Source organism: Equus przewalskii, chromosome 8, assembly GCF_037783145.1.
Source record: "Equus przewalskii isolate Varuska chromosome 8, EquPr2, whole genome shotgun sequence".
NCBI lineage: Eukaryota > Metazoa > Chordata > Mammalia > Perissodactyla > Equidae > Equus > Equus przewalskii.
The window spans coordinates 84,225,242-84,244,934 of record NC_091838.1 but is presented as its reverse complement, the minus strand read 5'-3'; the positions used below and the strand labels follow the sequence as shown (position 1 = coordinate 84,244,934).

The 19,693-nt window shown below is 65.3% G+C and overlaps 2 protein-coding genes and 1 long non-coding RNA gene across 20 annotated transcripts; 1 reads left to right on the top strand and 2 right to left on the bottom strand.

Moving 5' to 3' along the window:
• Positions 1-35: 35 nt before the first annotated feature.
• Positions 36-16,390, top strand: OPLAH (5-oxoprolinase, ATP-hydrolysing). 3 transcript variants are annotated; one of them, XM_070632308.1, is made up of 27 exons: positions 36-1,997; positions 6,862-7,085; positions 7,159-7,350; positions 7,913-8,012; positions 8,094-8,217; positions 8,307-8,502; positions 8,598-8,763; positions 8,873-9,011; positions 9,090-9,157; positions 9,295-9,560; positions 9,687-9,799; positions 9,891-10,061; positions 10,263-10,400; positions 10,492-10,630; positions 10,753-10,865; positions 11,104-11,255; positions 11,902-12,062; positions 12,144-12,245; positions 12,351-12,525; positions 14,189-14,373; positions 14,507-14,653; positions 14,740-14,874; positions 15,029-15,178; positions 15,297-15,454; positions 15,540-15,700; positions 15,834-15,931; positions 16,181-16,390. In XM_070632308.1, the coding sequence occupies exons 1-27, from the start codon at positions 86-88 to the stop codon at positions 16,325-16,327; spliced, it is 5,832 nt and encodes a 1,943-aa protein (XP_070488409.1). In that variant the 5' UTR covers positions 36-85; the 3' UTR covers positions 16,328-16,390. The 3 variants fall into 3 exon arrangements, with proteins under 3 accessions (XP_070488409.1, XP_070488411.1, XP_070488410.1); XM_070632310.1 differs by lacking the exon at positions 36-1,997 and adding an exon at positions 6,195-6,327; XM_070632309.1 differs by lacking the exon at positions 36-1,997 and adding an exon at positions 6,445-6,751.
• LOC139085306 (uncharacterized) lies at positions 2,625-3,821 on the bottom strand. Its single transcript, XR_011543577.1, has 2 exons — positions 3,704-3,821; positions 2,625-3,007 (listed from the first exon to the last, which is right to left on the bottom strand). It is a non-coding gene; the product is annotated as an uncharacterized lncRNA (long non-coding RNA).
• On the bottom strand, positions 16,012-19,603 carry LOC103560800 (sphingomyelin phosphodiesterase 5). Of its 16 annotated transcripts, none has more exons than XR_011543573.1 (7): positions 17,700-19,603; positions 17,530-17,602; positions 17,133-17,273; positions 16,970-17,048; positions 16,822-16,885; positions 16,612-16,747; positions 16,012-16,539 (listed from the first exon to the last, which is right to left on the bottom strand). XR_011543573.1 is itself a non-coding variant. In XM_070632325.1 (7 exons), exons 1-6 carry the CDS (start codon positions 18,534-18,536, stop codon positions 16,617-16,619), a joined length of 1,347 nt encoding a protein of 448 aa, XP_070488426.1. In that variant the 5' UTR covers positions 18,537-19,603; the 3' UTR covers positions 16,012-16,539; positions 16,612-16,616. The 16 variants fall into 16 exon arrangements, 14 of the variants coding, with proteins under 14 accessions (XP_070488426.1, XP_070488427.1, XP_070488424.1 ...); XR_011543574.1 differs by having other exon boundaries at positions 16,012-16,502; XM_070632325.1 differs by having other exon boundaries at positions 16,612-16,758; positions 16,970-17,059.
• Between the last annotated feature and the right edge of the window lie 90 nt (positions 19,604-19,693).

Sequence of the window (19,693 nt, the reverse complement as noted above, 5' to 3'; positions counted from 1 at the left end):
CTGCTGACCTCACAATGATGGGGTCCGCTGTCCCTGGCCAGCCCGCCTGCCGACTGTCGGCGGCTGCAGCCCGCCGCTGCTGGGCATGTCCCTCCTCAGCAGCTACGAGGGCCTGCGTCAGGAGACCCAGCGGCTGGGCATGTCCCTCCTCAGCAGCTACGAGGGCCTGCGGCAGGAGACCCAGCGGCTGGGCATGTCCCTCCTCAGCAGCTACGAGGGCCTGCGGCAGGAGACCCAGCGGCTGGCGCATGTCCCTCCTCAGCAGCTACGAGGGCCTGCGGCAGGAGACCCAGCGGCTGGGCATGTCCCTCCTCAGCAGCTACGAGGGCCTGCGGCAGGAGACCCAGCGGCTGGGCATGTCCCTCCTCAGCAGCTACGAGGGCCTGCGGCAGGAGATCCAGCGGCTGGGCATGTCCCTCCTCAGCAGCTACGAGGGCCTGCGGCAGGAGACCCAGCGGCTGGGCATGTCCCTCCTCAGCAGCTACGAGGGCCTGCGGCAGGAGACCCAGCGGCTGGCGCATGTCCCTCCTCAGCAGCTACGAGGGCCTGCGGCAGGAGACCCAGCGGCTGGGCATGTCCCTCCTCAGCAGCTACGAGGGCCTGCGGCAGGAGACCCAGCGGCTGGGCATGTCCCTCCTCAGCAGCTACGAGGGCCTGCGGCAGGAGACCCAGCGGCTGGGCATGTCCCTCCTCAGCAGCTACGAGGGCCTGCGGCAGGAGACCCAGCGGCTGGGCATGTCCCTCCTCAGCAGCTACGAGGGCCTGCGGCAGGAGACCCAGCGGCTGGGCATGTCCCTCCTCAGCAGCTACGAGGGCCTGCGGCAGGAGACCCAGCGGCTGGGCATGTCCCTCCTCAGCAGCTACGAGGGCCTGCGGCAGGAGACTCCAGCGGCTGGGCATGTCCCTCCTCAGCAGCTACGAGGGCCTGCGGCAGGAGACCCAGCGGCTGGGCATGTCCCTCCTCAGCAGCTACGAGGGCCTGCGGCAGGAGACCCAGCGGCTGGGCATGTCCCTCCTCAGCAGCTACGAGGGCCTGCGGCAGGAGACCCAGCGGCTGGGCATGTCCCTCCTCAGCAGCTACGAGGGCCTGCGGCAGGAGACCCAGCGGCTGGGCATGTCCCTCCTCAGCAGCTACGAGGGCCTGCGGCAGGAGACCCAGCGGCTGGGCATGTCCCTCCTCAGCAGCTACGAGGGCCTGCGGCAGGAGACCCAGCGGCTGGGCATGTCCCTCCTCAGCAGCTACGAGGGCCTGCGGCAGGAGACCCAGCGGCTGGGCATGTCCCTCCTCAGCAGCTACGAGGGCCTGCGGCAGGAGACCCAGCGGCTGGGCATGTCCCTCCTCAGCAGCTACGAGGGCCTGCGGCAGGAGACCCAGCGGCTGGGCATGTCCCTCCTCAGCAGCTACGAGGGCCTGCGGCAGGAGACCCAGCGGCTGGGCATGTCCCTCCTCAGCAGCTACGAGGGCCTGCGGCAGGAGACCCAGCGGCTGGGCATGTCCCTCCTCAGCAGCTACGAGGGCCTGCGGCAGGAGACCCAGCGGCTGGGCATGTCCCTCCTCAGCAGCTACGAGGGCCTGCGGCAGGAGACCCAGCGGCTGGGCATGTCCCTCCTCAGCAGCTACGAGGGCCTGCGGCAGGAGACCCAGCGGCTGGGCATGTCCCTCCTCAGCAGCTACGAGGGCCTGCGGCAGGAGACCCAGCGGCTGGGCATGTCCCTCCTCAGCAGCTACGAGGGCCTGCGGCAGGAGACCCAGCGGCTGGGCATGTCCCTCCTCAGCAGCTACGAGGGCCTGCGGCAGGAGACCCAGCGGCTGGCGCAGCAGAACGACGAGCTGCGGCGGCTTGTGCAGCTCATCCAGGAGAACCAGGAGCTGAAGCTGGTGCTCAGGAACCGGGGCAGCAGCCTGGGCTTCTGCAGCTCCGGGCTCCTGGCTGAGGTTGCTGCCAGCCCCCGGCCGTCCCGGCGCAGGACTATCAAGTTCAAGGATGCTGACAGAGGTGAGCAGAGCCAGGGCCCCCGGGGGCTCTTCGCAGGGGCCCACAGGGCTTCTCTGGTTCAGCTTGTGCCGAGACGCTGAAGAGTGGGGAAACTCCTGCTCCCCCAGAGCTGTGACTTGTCAGGTGCTGGCAGGTACTACGGAGGGTACAGAGCAAAGTGAGGGGTGAGGGGCTAAGCTGGGGGGCTCTTTGAGGAGGTGCAGTTCAGAGAAGGTGACCTCTCTGAGAAAGCGACATCAGAGCAGAGCTGGACGGAAGTGAGGGGCCGCGAGGCTGGGGTGGAGCTTTCCAGGCCCTGAGTGGCAGTGAGTTAGGCGTGTTGAGGCCCCGTACTGAGGCCAGCGTTGCTGAAGTGGAGGGCAGGCAAGGACCAGGAGGGCCTGACAGGTCAGACAGGGCCTGAGGGCAGGCTTTGTCCCTCAGGCCTGTGCCCTCCAGGCTCCCTGACTGATGGGGGTTGGGGACACGGTCCCTCTCCTGGTGGGAAGTGACAGGCTTGGCCAGGGCAGAGGAGTAAGGAGTGGTTGGGCTCTGCATGTACATTTTGAAGGTTGAAGTAACAACAGGTCTTCTGGAAGGTTGGGTTTGGGGTGTGTTGATGCAAATAATCAATAACCAATCTATAGATAAGAAGGATGGAATGATATTTATCGAGCTAATGTGAAGACCAGCCTGGAAGTGCCCCCTTCCACAGGGAAGAAAGCACGCCAGGGAAGCGTGGTTCACAGCGTGGCTATATCCCATTTCAGAACAAAGGACATACATCAAGCATGATAAGAATACATTTTTTTCCCCCCAAAGTCCCAAGGAGTTGTTTTGTTGCAGTTGAGCACGTACGCAGCAGGTCAACCTGACCTTGGTTCTCTGGGAAGAAAAGCTTATCTTCAAACAAGTCCTGTTATCGGCGTCAGAGAGAGGGAGCCGTTCATCCCCGTCTTTGCCGACAGCCTTCTTTGTTTTGGGAGAATGTTTGTACGATGCGTGTTTGGCGGGCTGTAAGTCAGGCTGTTCTGGGAAAAACAATTTTCATTCTATTTTTATGTTCGTTAGCAAATGCTACATGCAGAACACTAAACTTTATTCACTTTATTTATATATTTAACAGATCTAAAGCATTTACTTCTTGCTTTGCCCCAAAATGAAAACTATAGGAGCGCTGACTGACTGTCTTTAGGAGAAAAGGGTCACACGTACAGCTAGGGGCACTTACAGCTCCTCCTTTACGTAAAATACCTGACATAACAATACAAATACATATATTTAAATGCAAATACGCGATTTAGGCCGAATCAGGGTTGGACCAGGATGGCTTCCCCACATACCTCAAAATGTGAAAACTTCTTACTGTTCTTATTTTCATCAGGCGTGAGAAAGAGGGACTCAAGGGCAGCTCATAGGGTTTGGCTGGAGTGCTGCCAGTGGGGAGCTGCCCCTGGAATGGGCAGGCTGGGAGGTGACCCCAGGCTTCATGGGAACAGACACCATATTTGGGGATGTCTGTGGCCATGCAGAGCCAAGGGGAGGCACGTGTGGGCAGGTGGGTGCTTGGGGTCACATCAGGCCTGGAGCTGTGTTCTGTTCCTGCTTCTGAGGGACTGTGGACATTACCAAGGGGAGAGAGTAACTAGAGATGGTGTCTTAGACAGTTTGGGCCACTATAACAAGACACCACAGGCTGGGCGGCTTAAACAACAAACATTTCTCACAGTTCTGGAGGCTGGAAGTCTGAGGTCAGGGTGCCGGCGTGGTTCTTGGGGGAGGGCTCTCTTCCTGGTTTACAGATGGCCACTTTCCTGCAGTGTCCTCACATGGCGCAGAGAGAGGGAGGGAGGGGGCGAGCTCTCAGATCTCTTCTTATAAGGGCACTAATCCCATCACAGGGCCCCACCCTCATGACCTAGTCACCTCCCAAAGGCCCCACCTCCTAACACCATCACATTGGGGGTGAGGCTTCAACACATGAGTTTTGGGGAGACACATTCAGTCCAGAGCCGAGGGGAAGCGCTCAGGACACACATCATTCAGGGAGATGCAGTGAAGGAGGTTGGCAGGAGGGAGGTGGGGAGGAGGGTCAGGAGCCCAAAGCAGAAGGTGCTTCCCAGAGACGGACTGAGGAGCGGGCAGACGTGTGCAGCGGCCAGAGGAACAGGCACGGGGTCAGCTGGGTGGGACTTCGTTGGTCTTGCTTGGAGCAATTTCAGTGGAGGGGGGTCAAGAGAGCCCAGGGGTGACTGGAGGTGGAAGGGGACACCCTGAGGGGCAGAGCAGCCCTGGTTGCTCCTGGAGGGGCGTGGGGACAGGGCCTTTGGGAGATGCGATTGTGAGTTGATGGTCACTAGCTTGGGGGTGAAAACAGGCAGGGGGCAGGGTGATGCCTGTGGGCAGTGAAAAGGCTTGGGGTGGGGGTGGGGGGAGGTGGGCTTGGCCGGGAGCACAGGGCCCTAGGCCCAGTACAGGATGGCAGGTGGGGGTGGGTGCAGACGGGGTTGTGGAAGTCTTTCTGGATGGATCTTCAGCTGAGCGTCAGGCTGGAGAGGCCATGTTGCCGAGGGGCTGGTTGCAGCATAGTTGCCATGAGGCCTGCAGGATGGGGGCCCTGGGCTGAAGTGGGGTCACTGACCAGCATCTCATGGTTTGCTCAGAGCAGGTGGAGGTAAGGCTGCCACTTCCTGGCTACAGTGATTGTCTAGGGGCCTGGCTGGACGTGAGGGATGGGGAGGGTGGTGGGGGAGGTAGATGGGCTAGGGGTCTGGAGGCAGTACCACGGCAAGCACCTGCCACAGGATAGGTGGCCATCTGGACATGGTGATGGCCATCCTCGGGGATGTGGGTCCCATATGCCTGATCCCAGGGCTGATCCCTGTGTGCTAGGGAGCTAGAGTCTACCATGCTCAGCCCAAGCAGGGCTGGAGGAGGGAAGACACCAGCTGAAGTCTGGGCTGGTGGAGGAGACCGTGGGCCAAAGTGAGAGGGTGTGAGGGGGTAGTCAAGCTCACGGAACCTGGCACTGTTCGAGCCATCAGATCTCATGTCTATCTTTCTTGTGGTGACCTGAGTCAGGTGCTTGGTCCAGTTCCTTCAAACCCGCATCTCCTTTCATTCCCCATCTGCCCTTTAATCCCCGGTTGTGACAGGCTCGACCTGAAGGGAGCCGCCTTCTCTGTCCACCACCAGCCACCCCAAAGACGGCCTGGCGACTGATCGGGGCCAGGCGGGGGGGCGGTGGGCGTTCTCAGCCAGAGCCCAGCAGGTGGCACTCCCGTGGCACGGCCCAGCTACTGGGCACTTTGGCCCTGCCGGCCCGAGGAGGAGGCTGGAGGCTGCCGGAGGCCGCCAGTCAGTGGGGACCCCTGTCGCAGCCTGCACTCCCGTGACACAGCCCACCTCCTGCGGGCATCTCAGGATCAAGCAGGCTTCCAGGGCCGGAAAGGCTCATGGCGAATGAGGAAGCCTGGGGTGTGTGTGGGGGCCCAGCGCATAGGTGGTGCTCCTGCCTGTCTGCCTTTTTGGTCTGGCACATTAGATGAAGCCCCCTTCACACCCCATTCCCCACCGTTCTCTCTCAGAGCTCGGAAAGGCCTGCTCCAGACTTCTCACAGCTCGCACCCACCCCAGCCTGCGCGGGCACACACAGGCAGCTTTCCTCCGATGGGGAAAACAGGCGGGGGAGGGACAGCTATCCGCCGCATCATCACGGGACTGGCCGCGACCTCTGGGGACATCAGCCCAGTGTCACGAGGGTCCTGCCCCTCAGAGCCTCGGTTGGCTGCAGCGGGGTTGGCCCCAGGGTGGGTGGTGTGGAGGGGCCCTGCCCACGGCGCCGGCGCGCACGCAGGGAGTGAGGGGTTCTGCGGGGCGCGCGCTCCAGAAGCCCCGCTCGCCCGGCCCCTCCGTTCCAGCCCGCCCTGCGCCAGGGCACAGTCCGAGCTTGTCTGGGCTACTGTTTCTTTAGGGGCAGCCTGTTCCCCCTGCCTCGGGGCATCGCTTGGCGAGCTCTGGGCCGGCGCAGGGCCTGGCGGCCGGCAGACCCCAAATGCCAGCAGCCGGGGCTGCATCAGCACAGCGCCGCCCGCCCGGCTCCGGCTGGGAACGCCCGCCGCCCACGCCCCCGGCCCGGCTCGGCGCCCCCCGGCTGTCTTCGGGGTGGCTGGGGGCGGAGGGAGGAGGCGGCTCCGGGCTGGTAGAGCCTGACGCAACCGGGACGGCCCGGCGCGCCGGGACCGGTCGTGCGGGGGGCGGGCCCCGCTTCCGGGCTGGGGGCGGGCGCGGGCAGGGCCCGGAGGGAGAGCAGCCCGAACAGACGGCGAGCGACCCGGAGCTGACCGGCCAGGTGGGCCCTGCACGCGGACCCCCGCCTCCGGTCTCCGGGGCCAGCGGCCTCCACTCCCCCCACCGCGCGCTCCTCCCCGACCCCCGGCCGCCGCCCCGCCCCGCCCCGCCCTTGCTCAGGCTCCGCCCCGTCCCCTTGTCCCCAGCGCCCCCGGCAGCGAAGGTCGAGCGGTTGCGAAGTGGGAATCCCCTCACCTGCCCCCCAGCCCCCGTGCCTCTTCGTGCGAGCAGAGTTCGGATCCCCCAGCCTGAGGGCTCCCGTGGCGCCTCCACCTCTGAAAGGCCTGCTCCAGGCCCTGGGTTTCCGCCCCAACGCGGCACACTGAGAACTGGGTAGTGGGGCGCTCGGCGCCCTGTTTTCCCCAGCTCTGGCCCCGCCTCAGGCTGCCCTCTGAGCGAGTCCTGAAGCTCTCGCTCTGCCCAGGGTCCGTTCTGAACCTGGAACCTCCCATCCTCTCCCCGTCCTAGCTCTGCCCAGGGCTGCCCAAATGTGGAGGACCCCCAGGCCCTCCGCTGACCGGCTGCTTCTGTCCAGTTCTTCCAGGACTGCAGGCTGAGGAGTCACTGCTGGACTCCAGCCCTGTCATCATGGGCAACCCTGAGGGGCGCTTCCATTTTGCCATTGACCGTGGAGGCACCTTCACTGACGTCTTTGCTCAGTGTCCAGGGGGACACGTGAGGGTCTTGAAGCTGCTTTCGGAGGATCCTGCCAACTATGTGGACGCACCTACTGAGGGCATCCGCCGAATCCTAGAGCAGGTGACCAGGGCAGATCCGGGGGTGGGGAGGGACCCCTGGGCCAGAGGCCTGACGCTGACCACGTGGTTCCCAGGAGGGGGGTGTGCTGTTGCCAAGGGACCGGCCACTGGACACCAGTCGCATTGCCAGTATCCGCATGGGCACCACAGTGGCCACCAATGCACTACTGGAGCGGCGAGGGGAGCGGGTGGCATTGCTGGTGACACGTGGCTTCCGAGACCTGCTGCACCTGGGCACCCAGGCCCGCGAGGACCTCTTTGACTTGGTGAGCTCCTCCCTGCCAGCGGGCCGCAGCTCATGCAGCTCGCGTTTTCCCAGGGGTCCACTGGCCCTTTGGGGAGGGTCTTTGGCAGGTTCAGTGCCAGCCCAAGGCTACCAGCTGAGAGGTAGAGAGGAGGTTCCGGGCACTCGTAGGGGACACTGTGTTCCCCCAGTGCTCAGAGTGGTCACATGTTGTCTGTTCCTGTCTGCCACGTTCTGGACCTCAGGTGTGGGGCAGCCTAAGCCAGCCTACTCAGGGTGAGGAGTGGGAGCCTACTCTCACCTCTGCCTTCCCCCACCCCCCAACTCCCATCTCCACCCCCACTGCTGAGTCCTGGGAAGGAGCTGCTCTCGTGGTGGGCCGGGCAGTTAGCTGGACTCGGATGCCTGGGGACAGAGAGCCTCCTCCTGGGTGGGCCTTGCTTAGGCCTCCCAGTTGACTGTGTCTCCTGGGCCTGTTGACTGGCCTGTTGGGACACATCCCCTCGCCTGCACTGCCCCACCCATGCAGGACCCCAGCAAGGACCCTCAGGCCTGGCCTCCTCTGAGCCTCTGCCTGCCCCCAGGCCGTGCCCATGCCCGAGGTGCTGTACGAAGAGGTGCTGGAGGTGGACGAGCGTGTGGTGCTGTATCGCGGGGAGCCTGGCACTGGGACGCCCGTCAAAGGTGCAGATGCCTCCAGTATTGGGGTAAGGGGGCAGCAGGCCCTGATGGGCCTTTGACAGCCTGCCGATGGACTTCCTGCAGGCTGCACGGGGGACCTGCTGGAGGTGCAGCAGCCCGTAGACCTAGGGGGCCTACGTGGGAAGCTGGAGGGGCTCCTGTCCCGAGGCATCCGCAGCCTGGCCGTGGTGCTCATGCACTCCTACACGTAAGTGGGCTGGCTGGGGGCTGTGAGCGGTGGGCGGAGGGCAGTAGGCTGGGGCTGTGAAGCGCAGTCTTGCTGGGTTCTTGTTGTAGGTGGGCCCAGCATGAGCAGCAGGTGGGCGCACTGGCCCGGGAGCTGGGCTTCACACACGTGTCACTGTCCTCGGAGGCCATGCCCATGGTGCGCATCGTGCCTCGGGGGCACACGGCCTGTGCCGACGCCTACCTCACACCCACCATCCAGCGCTATGTGCAGGGCTTCCGTCGCGGCTTCCAGGGCCAGCTCAAGGTGAGGCCCCCTGCCTGCCCGCTCCCAGTGCCCCCACCCTGCAGGGGAGGCCCCCTGCCTGCCCAGCCCCTCACTGCCCACTCGCCTGCCCACAGGATGTGCAGGTGCTGTTCATGCGCTCCGATGGCGGCCTGGCGCCCATGGACTCCTTCAGCGGCTCCCGCGCTGTGCTCTCCGGCCCTGCTGGGGGTGTGGTTGGCTATTCAGCCACCACCTACAGGGTGGAGGGCGGCCAGCCTGTCATCGGCTTTGACATGGGAGGTATGAGGGCTGAAGGGTGGGGTCCGGGGGAGGCTCAGCTGCCGAGCTGGGCAGTGCCGGGCATCTAGTCTGTGAGGTGACTCCTTACTACCCATTGCCAACCCCCCAGGCACGTCCACTGATGTGAGCCGCTACGCTGGGGAATTTGAGCATGTCTTTGAGGCCAGCACAGCCGGTGTCACCCTCCAGGCCCCCCAGCTGGACATTAACACAGTGGCAGCTGGTGGGGGCTCTCGCCTCTTTTTCAGGTCAGCCCCCCCACTTACCTGGGCAGGGACCCCCAGCCCTCCCAACCCACCTCTAATTCCAGTCCTTCCTCTCCCAAGGTCTGGCCTCTTCGTGGTGGGGCCTGAGTCAGCAGGAGCCCACCCTGGGCCCGCCTGCTACCGCAAAGGTAAGAGCTGGTATCTTCCCTGCCAGGTCCCTTCCTACGCTGCCCAGGCCCACCCTGGCCCTTCACTCCTGCCCCCACTGCCCACTCCTGGTCTGCTGCCTCCAGCCCACAACCTCCACACTGTGCACACCTCCCAGGGGGCCCTGTGACAGTGACGGATGCTAATCTGGTCCTGGGTCGTCTGCTACCTGCCTCCTTCCCCTGCATTTTTGGGCCGGGAGAGGACCAGCCACTGTCCCCTGAGGCCTCCCGAAAGGCCCTGGAGGCTGTGGCCGTCGAAGTCAACAGCTTCCTGACCAATGGGCCTTGCCCGGCTTCTCCGCTGAGCCTGGAGGAGGTGGCCATGGGGTTTGTGCGTGTGGCCAACGAGGCCATGTGCCGGCCCATCCGCGCACTCACGCAGGTATGCCTGCCCTGCCCTCCAGCCCTGCCCCCAACCCCACACCTCCCACTCAGGAAACCCAACAGGGGCGAGGGGTGGGGGGCCAGACAAGGTAGGGTAGGCTCCTGACCCCTTCTGGCTCCCCAGGCACGAGGACACGACCCCTCGGCCCATGTGCTGGCTTGCTTCGGAGGAGCTGGCGGGCAACATGCTTGTGCCATCGCCCGGGCTCTGGGCATGGACACTGTGCACATTCACAGGTGTGTCTAGGCCTCGTGCACATGTCCTGGAGTGGGGCTGGCTTTGAGAGGTGCCCTCACCCTCATCGTCAGGTGGCCCCTGTCCCTGTAGACACAGTGGGCTGCTGTCAGCACTGGGGCTGGCCCTGGCGGATGTGGTTCATGAGGCGCAGGAGCCCTGCTCCCTGCCCTATGTGCCCGAGACCTTTGTGCAGCTGGACCAGAGGCTGAGCCGCCTGGAGGAGCAGTGTGTGGATGCCCTGCGGGCCCAGGGATTCCCCAGGTGGGGCTCTGGGGGTGGGCCGGGCTGGGCAGAGGGCTCGCAGCATCCCAGCCACCCCCTGGGCGGGTTTACCTCCTGGCCTCCCAGATGGTGCTGGGCCCCTTCGGGTGGTGGTCAGCGAGGGCTGGGCTCCGAGTACTGCAGGAGGCAGGACGGGTCCTGCGGGGCGCCCTGTGTGAGTGCCCCACCTGCCCACTACAGGTCCCAGATCAGCACTGAGAGCTTCCTGCACCTGCGCTACCAGGGCACGGACTGTGCTCTGATGGTGTCGGCCCACCAGCATCCGGCCACTGCCCGCTCCCCTCGCGCTGGTGACTTCGGGGCAGCCTTTGTGGAGAGGTATGCAAATTCTGCATCTGGGAGCCCTGGGGGTGGCCTGCGGCCTGGCCACCTCTCCCTGACGGCTCCCTCGGGGCCCTTGGGTATGCAGATACATGAGGGAATTTGGCTTTATCATCCCTGAGCGGCCAGTGGTGGTGGACGACGTGCGGGTGAGGGGCACCGGCCGCAGCGGCCTCCGTCTTGAGGATGTCACCAAAGCCCAGACTGGGCCTCCCCGGGTAGACAAGGTTGGTGGCCCTCTCTATGCCCACCCACCCACACCCACAATGGACACGGGGACAAGTGTGGAGGGAGAGACCCAGGGAGGGTGCTGGACCTAGGAACCTCAACCCCCCCACACCTTCCTCAGATGACCCAGTGCTACTTTGAGGGGGGCTACCAGGAGACCCCCGTGTACCTGTTGGGAGAGCTGGGCTATGGGCACAAGCTTCAGGGGCCCTGCCTCGTCATCGATAGCAACAGGTGGGCCAAGGCCTGACCAGGGTGGGGCCATGGGGGTGAGGGCTGAGGCCACAGCTGCTGGGGCCTGGGTGAGCTGTGGGGCCCTGGTGGGGGGCTCTCAGGCCCAAGGATGCAGGAGTCTGAAGAACTCTGAGGTCTCATCGTGGTTGGGGTGTCCCACAGCCTGGGGGTGTGGGGTCCCTGGTTGCGAACAGGGGTCTGGCCTGGTCCCTCCATCCCCTCTGCACCCCTGCCCCAGCACCATCCTGGTGGAACCAGGCTGCCAGGCAGAGGTGACTGAGACTGGGGACATCCGGATCTCTGTGGGGGCCGAGGCCCCCAGCACAGTGGGCACCCAGCTTGACCCCATTCAGCTGTCCATCTTCTCGCACCGCTTCATGAGCATTGCTGGTGAGTGGCTGCCACTGTCCTTCCCCACAGCCCAGCTGTGGTGTAGGGTGGAGGGGTCTGCATGTTGGGCAGAGGTAGGCACAGGTGGTGTGGCTGGCAGGGGTGTGCAGAGAAAGTGTGACCCCGGGGAAGGGGCAGAAGCAGAGTCCCTGCTGGCAACAGGGTGGGCAGTGTGGCCCTGGCCCTGGGATGGCACAGCCCTGCTGTACCAGCTGGCCTTGGGCAGGGTGGTGCCTTTTTCCTACTGGCAGCCCTGTGCTCTGGGATTGCCAACTGTCTGTGAACAGGAAACAGGCTCAGCACAGTGAAGCCATCTGTCAGGGTTAGGCCGGGGGCTTCCTGAGGGGCTCGAAGCCTGTGCCTCGGCTCCAGGTTCTTACTGTGCTAGGCAGGGCAGAGGGCTAATGTGGGGCACCAGGTTCTTGCTGGGGCTCCAGGCAGGGGTGGGGACAAAGGGGGTGCCCCTCACACAGGCAAGACTTGGCCTGGCCACGGTCTCACTGTGTCCAGATGGGCCATGGCTACCAGTGGGCCCTGGGTCTGGGCCTCAGGGGCCTTGAAGGTGGCAGGTGCTGCCTCTCTGTATCCTGGGTTGTGCTGTGGGTGGGGCGGGGCCAGCGAGCGCCTGGTCACTCTGTGTCCCCAGAGCAGATGGGCCGCATCCTGCAACGCACAGCCATCTCCACCAACATCAAGGAGCGCCTAGACTTCTCCTGCGCCCTCTTCGGGCCCGATGGGGGGCTGGTCTCCAACGCCCCCCACATCCCTGTGCACCTGGGCGCCATGCAGGAGACGGTGCAGTTCCAGGTTCGCTGGGTCCCTCTCCCTGCCTTCCTTACCCTGCCCCCTTCCCGCCCCCTCCCTACTCTACCTGTTTTCTGGCTTCAGATCCAGCACTTGGGGGCTGATCTCCACCCTGGTGACGTGCTGCTGAGCAACCATCCCAGCGCAGGAGGCAGCCATCTGCCCGACCTGACTGTCATCACACCGGTGAGGATGCTGCCTGGGAACCCAAGAGGCGGGCCGACCAGCTGATGCCTGAGTACCTGGGGGCACAGGGCAGCCGACCAGCTGACTGTTGCTCTCCACCCCTAGGTGTTTTGGCCGGGTCAGACGAGGCCTGTGTTCTACGTGGCCAGCCGTGGGCACCATGCAGACATTGGGGGCATCACACCAGGCTCCATGCCCCCCCACTCCACCACGCTGCAGCAGGAGGGCGCTGTTTTTCTGTCCTTTAAACTCGTCCAGGGGGGCGTCTTCCAGGAGGAGGGTGAGTGGGAGTGGGGCTGGGGACTGGTGGGGGTGGATTCAGTGAGCTGGTAGACATGGCTACTGCCTACAGCTAGGCCGGTCCAGATGCTGGGACGCAGCGCATTGGCCCAGGCCTGCCTCGAGGCCGGGGGAGCCAGGCAGGGACCCCACAGGGAGCTTGCAGATCACCTCTCAAGAGATGATCAGAGTGGCTGAGATGAGTTCTGCTTGGGCCCAGGAAGGCCTCAGTAGTTTTGGGGTGGGGAGTTGGCCAGGATACCCAAGGGGCTGGGTGCAGGAGAGGGAGCGGCCTATTTGAAGCTGGGCAGCTGCTGGTGGTGTTTACGGTCTGTACTGGGTTTGCACTTGGTCTGAGGGCAGCAGAGAAACAGTGGGGCCAAGGGTTGCAGGCTCTTGGAGAGCTCTCCTGGGCCCAAGTGATTGGGTGGTGGGGCAACAGGGCGGCTGTGAAGGGCTTCAGCTGGACCGCGCTGGTCTGCCTATGCACCATGAGAGCCCCCTGCTTGTGTGCAGAATGGACAGGGGGTCTGAGGGTGGCCTGGAGGCCAGGTGAGGAGAGTGGGGTGAGGCAGCTGCAGGCACTCTGGATGATGCTGAGCCTCAAGCTAGGCAGCAAGGTGGACTGGGGACAGTTGTTTGGAGGTCAGGGTTGGTACTTGACAGGATTTGGGGGCAAGGGCGAGGAGTCAAGTTTGGACAGCTGGAGGATGGAGGCTCTGGCACTGAGAGGGCACAGGGCAGCTGCAGGGAAGGTCGGACAGAAGCTGTGGTGGAGCCTGGGGGTAGGGGAAGCATAAATACAGAGCTGGTCTGAGGCTGCAGGGATCTGGGAGCCCAGGGGGCATCCCAGAGTGAGAGGAGGTGACATGAGCAGGGTGGAGCATGCGGTAACAGAGCCATAGGCACTGTGGGTGCCGAGAACACAAATAGAGTGACCTAGGCTTGGCTGCTCCCTTGGTCAATGTGGGGTGGGGGCAGGGGGCAGGGATCATGGGAGGGACATGTACAGGCGCATGGCACGTGGTGGAAGACCCAGTGGCCAAGGAGCCTCAGAGAGAACCATGACCCAGACTAAGGAGAGGGGCTTTCCTGAAGTGGAGAGTGGTCCCTGGGGCCAGGACCTACTCTACTTGCTATAGGATGGAGGCCTTGTCCCAGACCTGTTGGTGGGTGGGCACAGACAGCCAGGTTGATGCTCTTTCCAAGCAGCTGGCTGTGGGAGCCAGTGGGAGGCCATAGTGTGAGGCAGTGTGAGTGGGGGAGGGTCAAGGGAGCGGTTTTTCTCCTGGGAGAGGAGAGGGAGGCCTGGAAAAAGCAGGAGGGAGCGGGACTGGTGGTGGGGAGGCAGGGCAGGAGGAAAGAAGGAGGGAGGAGGGTTTGGTAAGAGACAGATCTCCTGGCCCCCCTCCCAGGCACCTCCAGCTCCTGTGAGGTCACAGGCAAAGCCCTGGGTGCTCATGGGGCTGGGGTGTGAGAAGAATGTTCAGCAGATAGGGGGAGGCTGGGAATTTGGGGGGTGCTGGAGTCAGCAGAATTGTGGAGAGCCAGTGAAGGGCCAACCTGTGGGGCCTGCAGTGCCCAGTGGAGATGCATCGGTGTGCAGCAGAGCACCAGGTGGTCCCGGGGCTTGGAGGGTGCTCAAGGTGACCCCGTTCATCCAGCGGTAACTGAGGCCCTGCGGGCGCCAGGCAAGATTCCCGGCTGCAGTGGGACACGGAACCTGCATGACAACCTGTCAGATCTCCGTGCCCAGGTGGCAGCCAACCAGAAGGGCATCCAGCTGGTGGGGGAGCTCATCGGGCAGTACAGCCTGGACGTGGTGCAGGCCTACATGGGCCATATTCAGGTGGGCCTGGGAGGGGGGGCGGGAGGACGGGAGCAGCTCTGTGCTTGCCCCCACACAGCTGGTCAGGGAGCCAGGGGGGTACCTGGCCCACCTGGAAGGTAGCATGGCTGCCGCTGAACATACTCCCTCCCAGGCAAACGCTGAGCTGGCTGTGCGGGACATGCTCCGGGCCTTTGGAACCTCCCGGCAGGCCCGGGGGCTGCCCCTGGAGGTGTCTGCGGAGGACCACATGGACGACGGTTCCCCCATCCGACTCCGCGTGCAGATCAACCTGAGTCAGGTCAGGCTGCGGGGTGAGGCCTCCTGGGGCGTCAGGGGCGTGCGCCTGGCTGGTGACGACCTCTCCCCTCCCCTCGCGGTGGGCAGGGCAGCGCCGTCTTTGACTTCAGCGGCACCGGGCCCGAGGTGTTCGGCAACCTCAACGCGCCGCGGGCCATCACGCTGTCCGCCCTCATCTACTGCTTGCGCTGTCTGGTGGGCCGTGACATCCCGCTCAACCAGGTGCGCAGGGGTGTGCTGTGTGCGAGAACAGTAGGTCCACCCCAGCCCCTGGTCCCCAGCCCAACCACTCAATAATGGACTGATCCTAGGGCCGCTGATGGAATGGGGACGTATGTCTCCCAATTGCCCTGAGAGCTAGCCCCTGCCCCCCTAGGGCTGCCTGGCGCCGGTGCGCGTCGTGATTCCTAGAGGCTCCATCCTGGACCCGTCCCCTGAAGCAGCCGTGGTGGGCGGCAACGTGCTCACGTCGCAGCGCGTGGTGGACGTCATCCTGGGGGCCTTCGGGGCCTGCGCCGCCTCCCAGGTGCGCGAGCGGGTGGGCGCCACTCCGTCGCGCTCTGGGTGGGGGGAGGGGCGCCGGCAGGGGTTGGCAGGGAGCGAGTGCCCTCCAGTTGAGCGCAGCGGCTGCTTGCCCCTGCCAGGGCTGCATGAACAACGTGACCCTGGGCAACGACCACATGGGCTACTACGAGACGGTGGCGGGCGGCGCAGGCGCGGGACCCGGCTGGCACGGGCGCAGCGGCGTGCACAGCCACATGACCAACACGCGTATCACCGACCCCGAGATCCTGGAGAGCAGGTGAGCGGCGCGGGCGGGGGCAGGCTGGGGACGGGGGCCAGGGGCGCGACCGTGGCGGGCCGCTCTGAGCCCCTGGCCCGCGCAGGTATCCGGTCATCCTGCGCCGCTTCGAGCTGAGGCTGGGGTCCGGGGGCCGCGGCCGCTTCCGGGGTGGCGATGGTGTCGTCCGGGAGCTGCTCTTTCGCGAGGAGGCGCTGCTGTCTGTGCTGACCGAGCGCCGCGCCTTCCGGCCTTACGGACTCCGCGGTGAGCGGCTCCCTTCCCCTCCCATTGCCGTCTCTCTTCCCCATCCTGGCCGCGTCTGTTCCCCACCCTCCGCCCCATCTCCCCCCCAAGTCTCTCCCTTCCTTTTCTCTCCGCACCTCGCCTCTTCACTCAGGGGGTGAGCCCGGCGCCCGTGGCCTAAACCTGCTGATCCGCAAGGACGGCCGGACTGTGAATCTGGGCGGGAAGACGTCGGTGTCCGTGTATCCCGGGGTAAGGATTGCAGCCTGGCTCGTCCCATCGCCCACCCCCAGCGGCCCCTGTCCCTCAGAGGGTGAACAGAGTTGCAAAAATAACCAGAGACTGAGTTTAATTTGGCTCCTGGAGAACAGGGGGCTGCGCACCGCGCCTCGGTGGTCCGGGCCTGCCGCCCTGGGTGCGCTGCCTCGGTGGGGGATGGGGCTGTAGCGGGAGGAAGGGCGGGCGCCATGCCCGCGCTGAACCTGGCCCTCTGCTCCACAGGACGTATTCTGCCTCCACACACCAGGCGGCGGGGGCTACGGGGACCCGGAGGACCCCGCCCCACCACCCGGGTCGCCCCCGCAGCCTCTAGCCTTCCCTGAGCGCGGCAGCGTCTATGAGTACCGCAGAGCCCAGGAGGCTGTGTGAGGAGAGCCCACACAATAAAGATCCCTTAAGTCGCCCTGTTCCCGCGGCGACCAGCCAGGCTCATGCTCTGCGTCCTGTCTGTCTTTCCACCGGCGTCGCACCTGTCGATCGTGCCTGCCTTAGGAAGACATCGCAACTCGGAGCCGAAGTCCCACGGCCAGGTGGTCTGTGAGCCCTGCCAGGGCGGTGCTGAATGTCACCTGTTCCACCTCCTGGGGGTGGGAGTCAGGTTGAGGAGTTGCCCCAGCGCCAGCTGACCCGGCGCCCTGAGTTCTGCCACTTACTGGGCTCAGAGGGCCTCCGGGCACTCCCCGATACGTGATGTAGTCCACGCGCCGCCCCTTCCAGGGCTTAGCCCGGTGGCTTCCGCTGGGAGGGCCTGCCAGGTAGCGACGGCGCCCTTCCTTCTGCTCCAGGGCCCTGAGGAGGGGCTGTGTCACAAGGCTAGGGCACTCTCGTTCTAGGCGGTGTCTGGCCCCCAGGTTGCCACTCACCTCCTCAGCATCTCCGGGGAGCAGGCCACCGAGTGGCAGAGCGTGGAGGCGTTCAGTATAGTTCCTGTGAGGGCGTGGGAGGGCAGTATCAGCGGGAGCCTCGGCCGTGGATCCCTCCCTATGTCCATCCCCCACCCCGGTGCCGTACCCACGGCCCAGGGCTGCTCCCGGCGCGTGCCCAGCCGGCAGGGGTCCTGGAAGCGGCTGAAGAGCTGGTGCTTCTGCTCCTGCGCATGGTCTGGGGAGGAAAACCGGCGCTGGGTGGGCGGGGCCAGGCCGCGCGGCCACGCTCTGCAGCAGCCTCCGCTTACCTGGTGAGCAGTTGTCGAAGTTCAGGTCCCCCAGCAGCACGCTGAAGGCCACGGCTTCGTCGCTCTGACGGCTCTCGGCCTCAAACTGCTCGGCCCAGTCTAGCAGCAGCGTGAGCTGTTGACAGCGCAAGGGCCCATCCTCTGGGGGTGGGGGAGAGGGTGAGGCAAGGATGGGTCAGCCCAGGGTGCCAGTCCGCATCCTGGATGCGCGGCCGCAGCCCTCCCCCGGCCCCGCCCGGTCCTGATTTGTGAGCCCACCCAGGCCCTCCAAGGGGCTCGCGGAGCCTGGGGTACAGAACAAATGGGGAGAGGAGCAATGGAGGTTGGGAACCGCTGCCGCGGAGAGAGAGGCGGGACTTCCTGCCCACCTGCCGTGGGTCCCGGCTGCCAGGCTCACCATTCGGCGCATGCAAGTGCGTGCAATGCAGGAAGCCCACGACGCGTCGCCCATCTAGGATGCCCAGTTGTACCTGCAACACCACGGACGGCCCCAGCAACCCTCGCCGCTTCCACCCCACGCCCCGCCCCCTCCCCGGCCAGGGAGCGCGGCGGCCAGTGGGCTGGTACCTGTGCGGAAAGCAGTCCCTTGGAGGCCAGCGCGTCCTCGCGACGCGCATGGGGGAAACACCAGAAGGCGGCGCGCAGCAGCGGGTAGCGCGAGGCCAGCAGCAGCCCGCTGCCTAGCAGCTTGAGGTGCGGCCCGGGCTGCAGGCCGAACGTGCCCACGTCGTACAGCACCGGGCCCAGATTGGGCGCCAGGCAGTTTACCAGTCTGCGCGCCGCGCGCAGATCGAACACCTCCTGTAGGCACACGAAGTCCAGACCCGCCGGCACCGCGGCTATCAGCACCCCAGACGGCGCCTCTGGCCCTGGCGAGCTGCAGCCAGTAGCCCCATAGCGCGAGGAACGCAGACCGGCGAGCAGCACGGCGCCCAAGGCCTCGGCCCGCCGCTGGCTGTGCTGCAAGTTGCTGAAGCGCGCCAGCCCGTCGGGGAGCAGACACAGGTTGGCGCTGAGGAAGCCGAAGCAGCGCGCGGGCTCAGCTGGGGGTCGCCAGGGCGTGGGGGGCGTCCAGCACTCCGGAGGGGGCTGGTAACAGAAGGGGCGGCGCCAGGCCTGCAGCAGCAGCCAAAGCAAGAAGCCCGGCAGTGCCAGGGGCAGGCCGACGAGCAGCAGCAGCGGCAGCAGCAGCAGAGACGCACCGACGCCCGCCACTGCTCTCAGCCACCTCAGGCCACTCCGGCGCGTCGCCCGCGCCCAGAAGCCCAGCAGCTGGTCCAGGATCCAGTAGGCTGGGAAGAGCAGCGCGCAGGCTAGGCCGTGGAGGATGTCCAGCACAGGGTGCGGGAAGGGCGAGGGCCGTAGGGCGCCGGGCTTCGGGGGCCAGTCGGGCGGGGATTGCATGACGTGGGGGGCTTCCAGGTCGCGGGGCGACCCGGCAACTCATTCACTTCCAGCGTGCGAGTCGACTTGTCGAGGCGTCCGCAGGAGCTGCCGGGGAGTACAGGGGTCAAGGCCACGTGGCGCAATCTGCGCGCGGAGCCGGGAAAGCGGTGTGCCCGCGAGCCTGGGGGCGCGGGCGCGGGCACAGTCGGCAGCTTCCGGGAAGCCGCCCTCTCCTCGCCGGCGCGGAGCCTCGGCCGCCGTTGGAGAAAACAAAGCGAAAGCGAAAGGGACCCTGGCGTCGCAGTCCCGTCCCAGGTCCCCTGCCACGCCCCGTCCTCCCCCGAAGGCCGCAGGGAGAACCCCCAGAGCTGTCCGACGCGAGCGGCGACTGGGGTTTCGCCGGCACCAAGTGGAGGGCGACTTTTTTCAATGCGGGCAGGTGCAGCGCCGGCGAGGGCAGTGCGGTGCGCTGCGTCCCGCTCCGTCCCTCCCTCCCGCAGGTCAGCGTGCAATTGCCCGGGCGCTCCTGCTGCCAAGACCGCGGGATCTACCCCACCCCCACCCGTCTCCTTCTGGCGCTGCGATGTCCAGCACCTGAGTTCAAAGACACGTCCCCAGATGAGAGACGGCTTCGGAGTGGACTGACCAGCCACCCACTCAGCGCTCCGCAGAGCACCCCCGAAGGCCGTGCCCGCAGTGGTGACCGCTCTGTGACCCTACACCAAGGAGCTTCCAGTCTGGGGGGAAGGGACCGTTGTTGGTTCGGCCCCCGAGCAGCCGCTGCCCTCCCCCCCCCCTCCCCCCGGCACGGCACGAGAGCCACGTGGAAGGCAGCTCCCCCTCCGCGGAGCCCTCTCTCGCACCGCTCCTGTGATTCCCAGGACCGATTGGCCTTGCACTCCCTCAGGCGCTGCGGCCCCACCTTTCTAATTCTAACTGTGAACTAGTCCCTACAGCTGCTGCCACGGGCTCTTAAAGTGCCCTGGAGTTTGGGTGGGGGTTGCCCTTCACCCCTGCTGGCAGGGAGGTGGAGGGGCTTCTGCCCTCCCCCTCCAGTTTTCTAAGAATCCCTGATCCCCTTTAGAAATCAAGTCTGGTGCTGAGTGTGTTCATTGCTCCTGATTGGTCTTGCTGTGGACAGAGCTGGGAGTCTCTATCCATAGATTTCCACGTAT

Coding starts and splice junctions, on each gene's coding strand:
- OPLAH (XM_070632308.1), top strand. CDS start 86: ATGTCCCTCCTCAGCAGCTACGAGGGCCTGCGTCAGGAGACCCAGCGG. Junction 9,012..9,089: donor GGCTCTCGCCTCTTTTTCAG/GTCAGCCCCCCC, acceptor TCCTCTCCCAAG/GTCTGGCCTCTTCGTGGTGG. Junction 9,800..9,890: donor GACACTGTGCACATTCACAG/GTGTGTCTAGGC, acceptor CTGTCCCTGTAG/ACACAGTGGGCTGCTGTCAG.
- LOC103560800 (XM_070632312.1), bottom strand. CDS start 18,536: ATGCAATCCCCGCCCGACTGGCCCCCGAAGCCCGGCGCCCTACGGCCC. Junction 17,603..17,699: donor AGGGACTGCTTTCCGCACAG/GTACCAGCCCAC, acceptor GTGGTGTTGCAG/GTACAACTGGGCATCCTAGA. Junction 16,886..16,969: donor GGAGCAGCCCTGGGCCGTGG/GTACGGCACCGG, acceptor ACGCCCTCACAG/GAACTATACTGAACGCCTCC.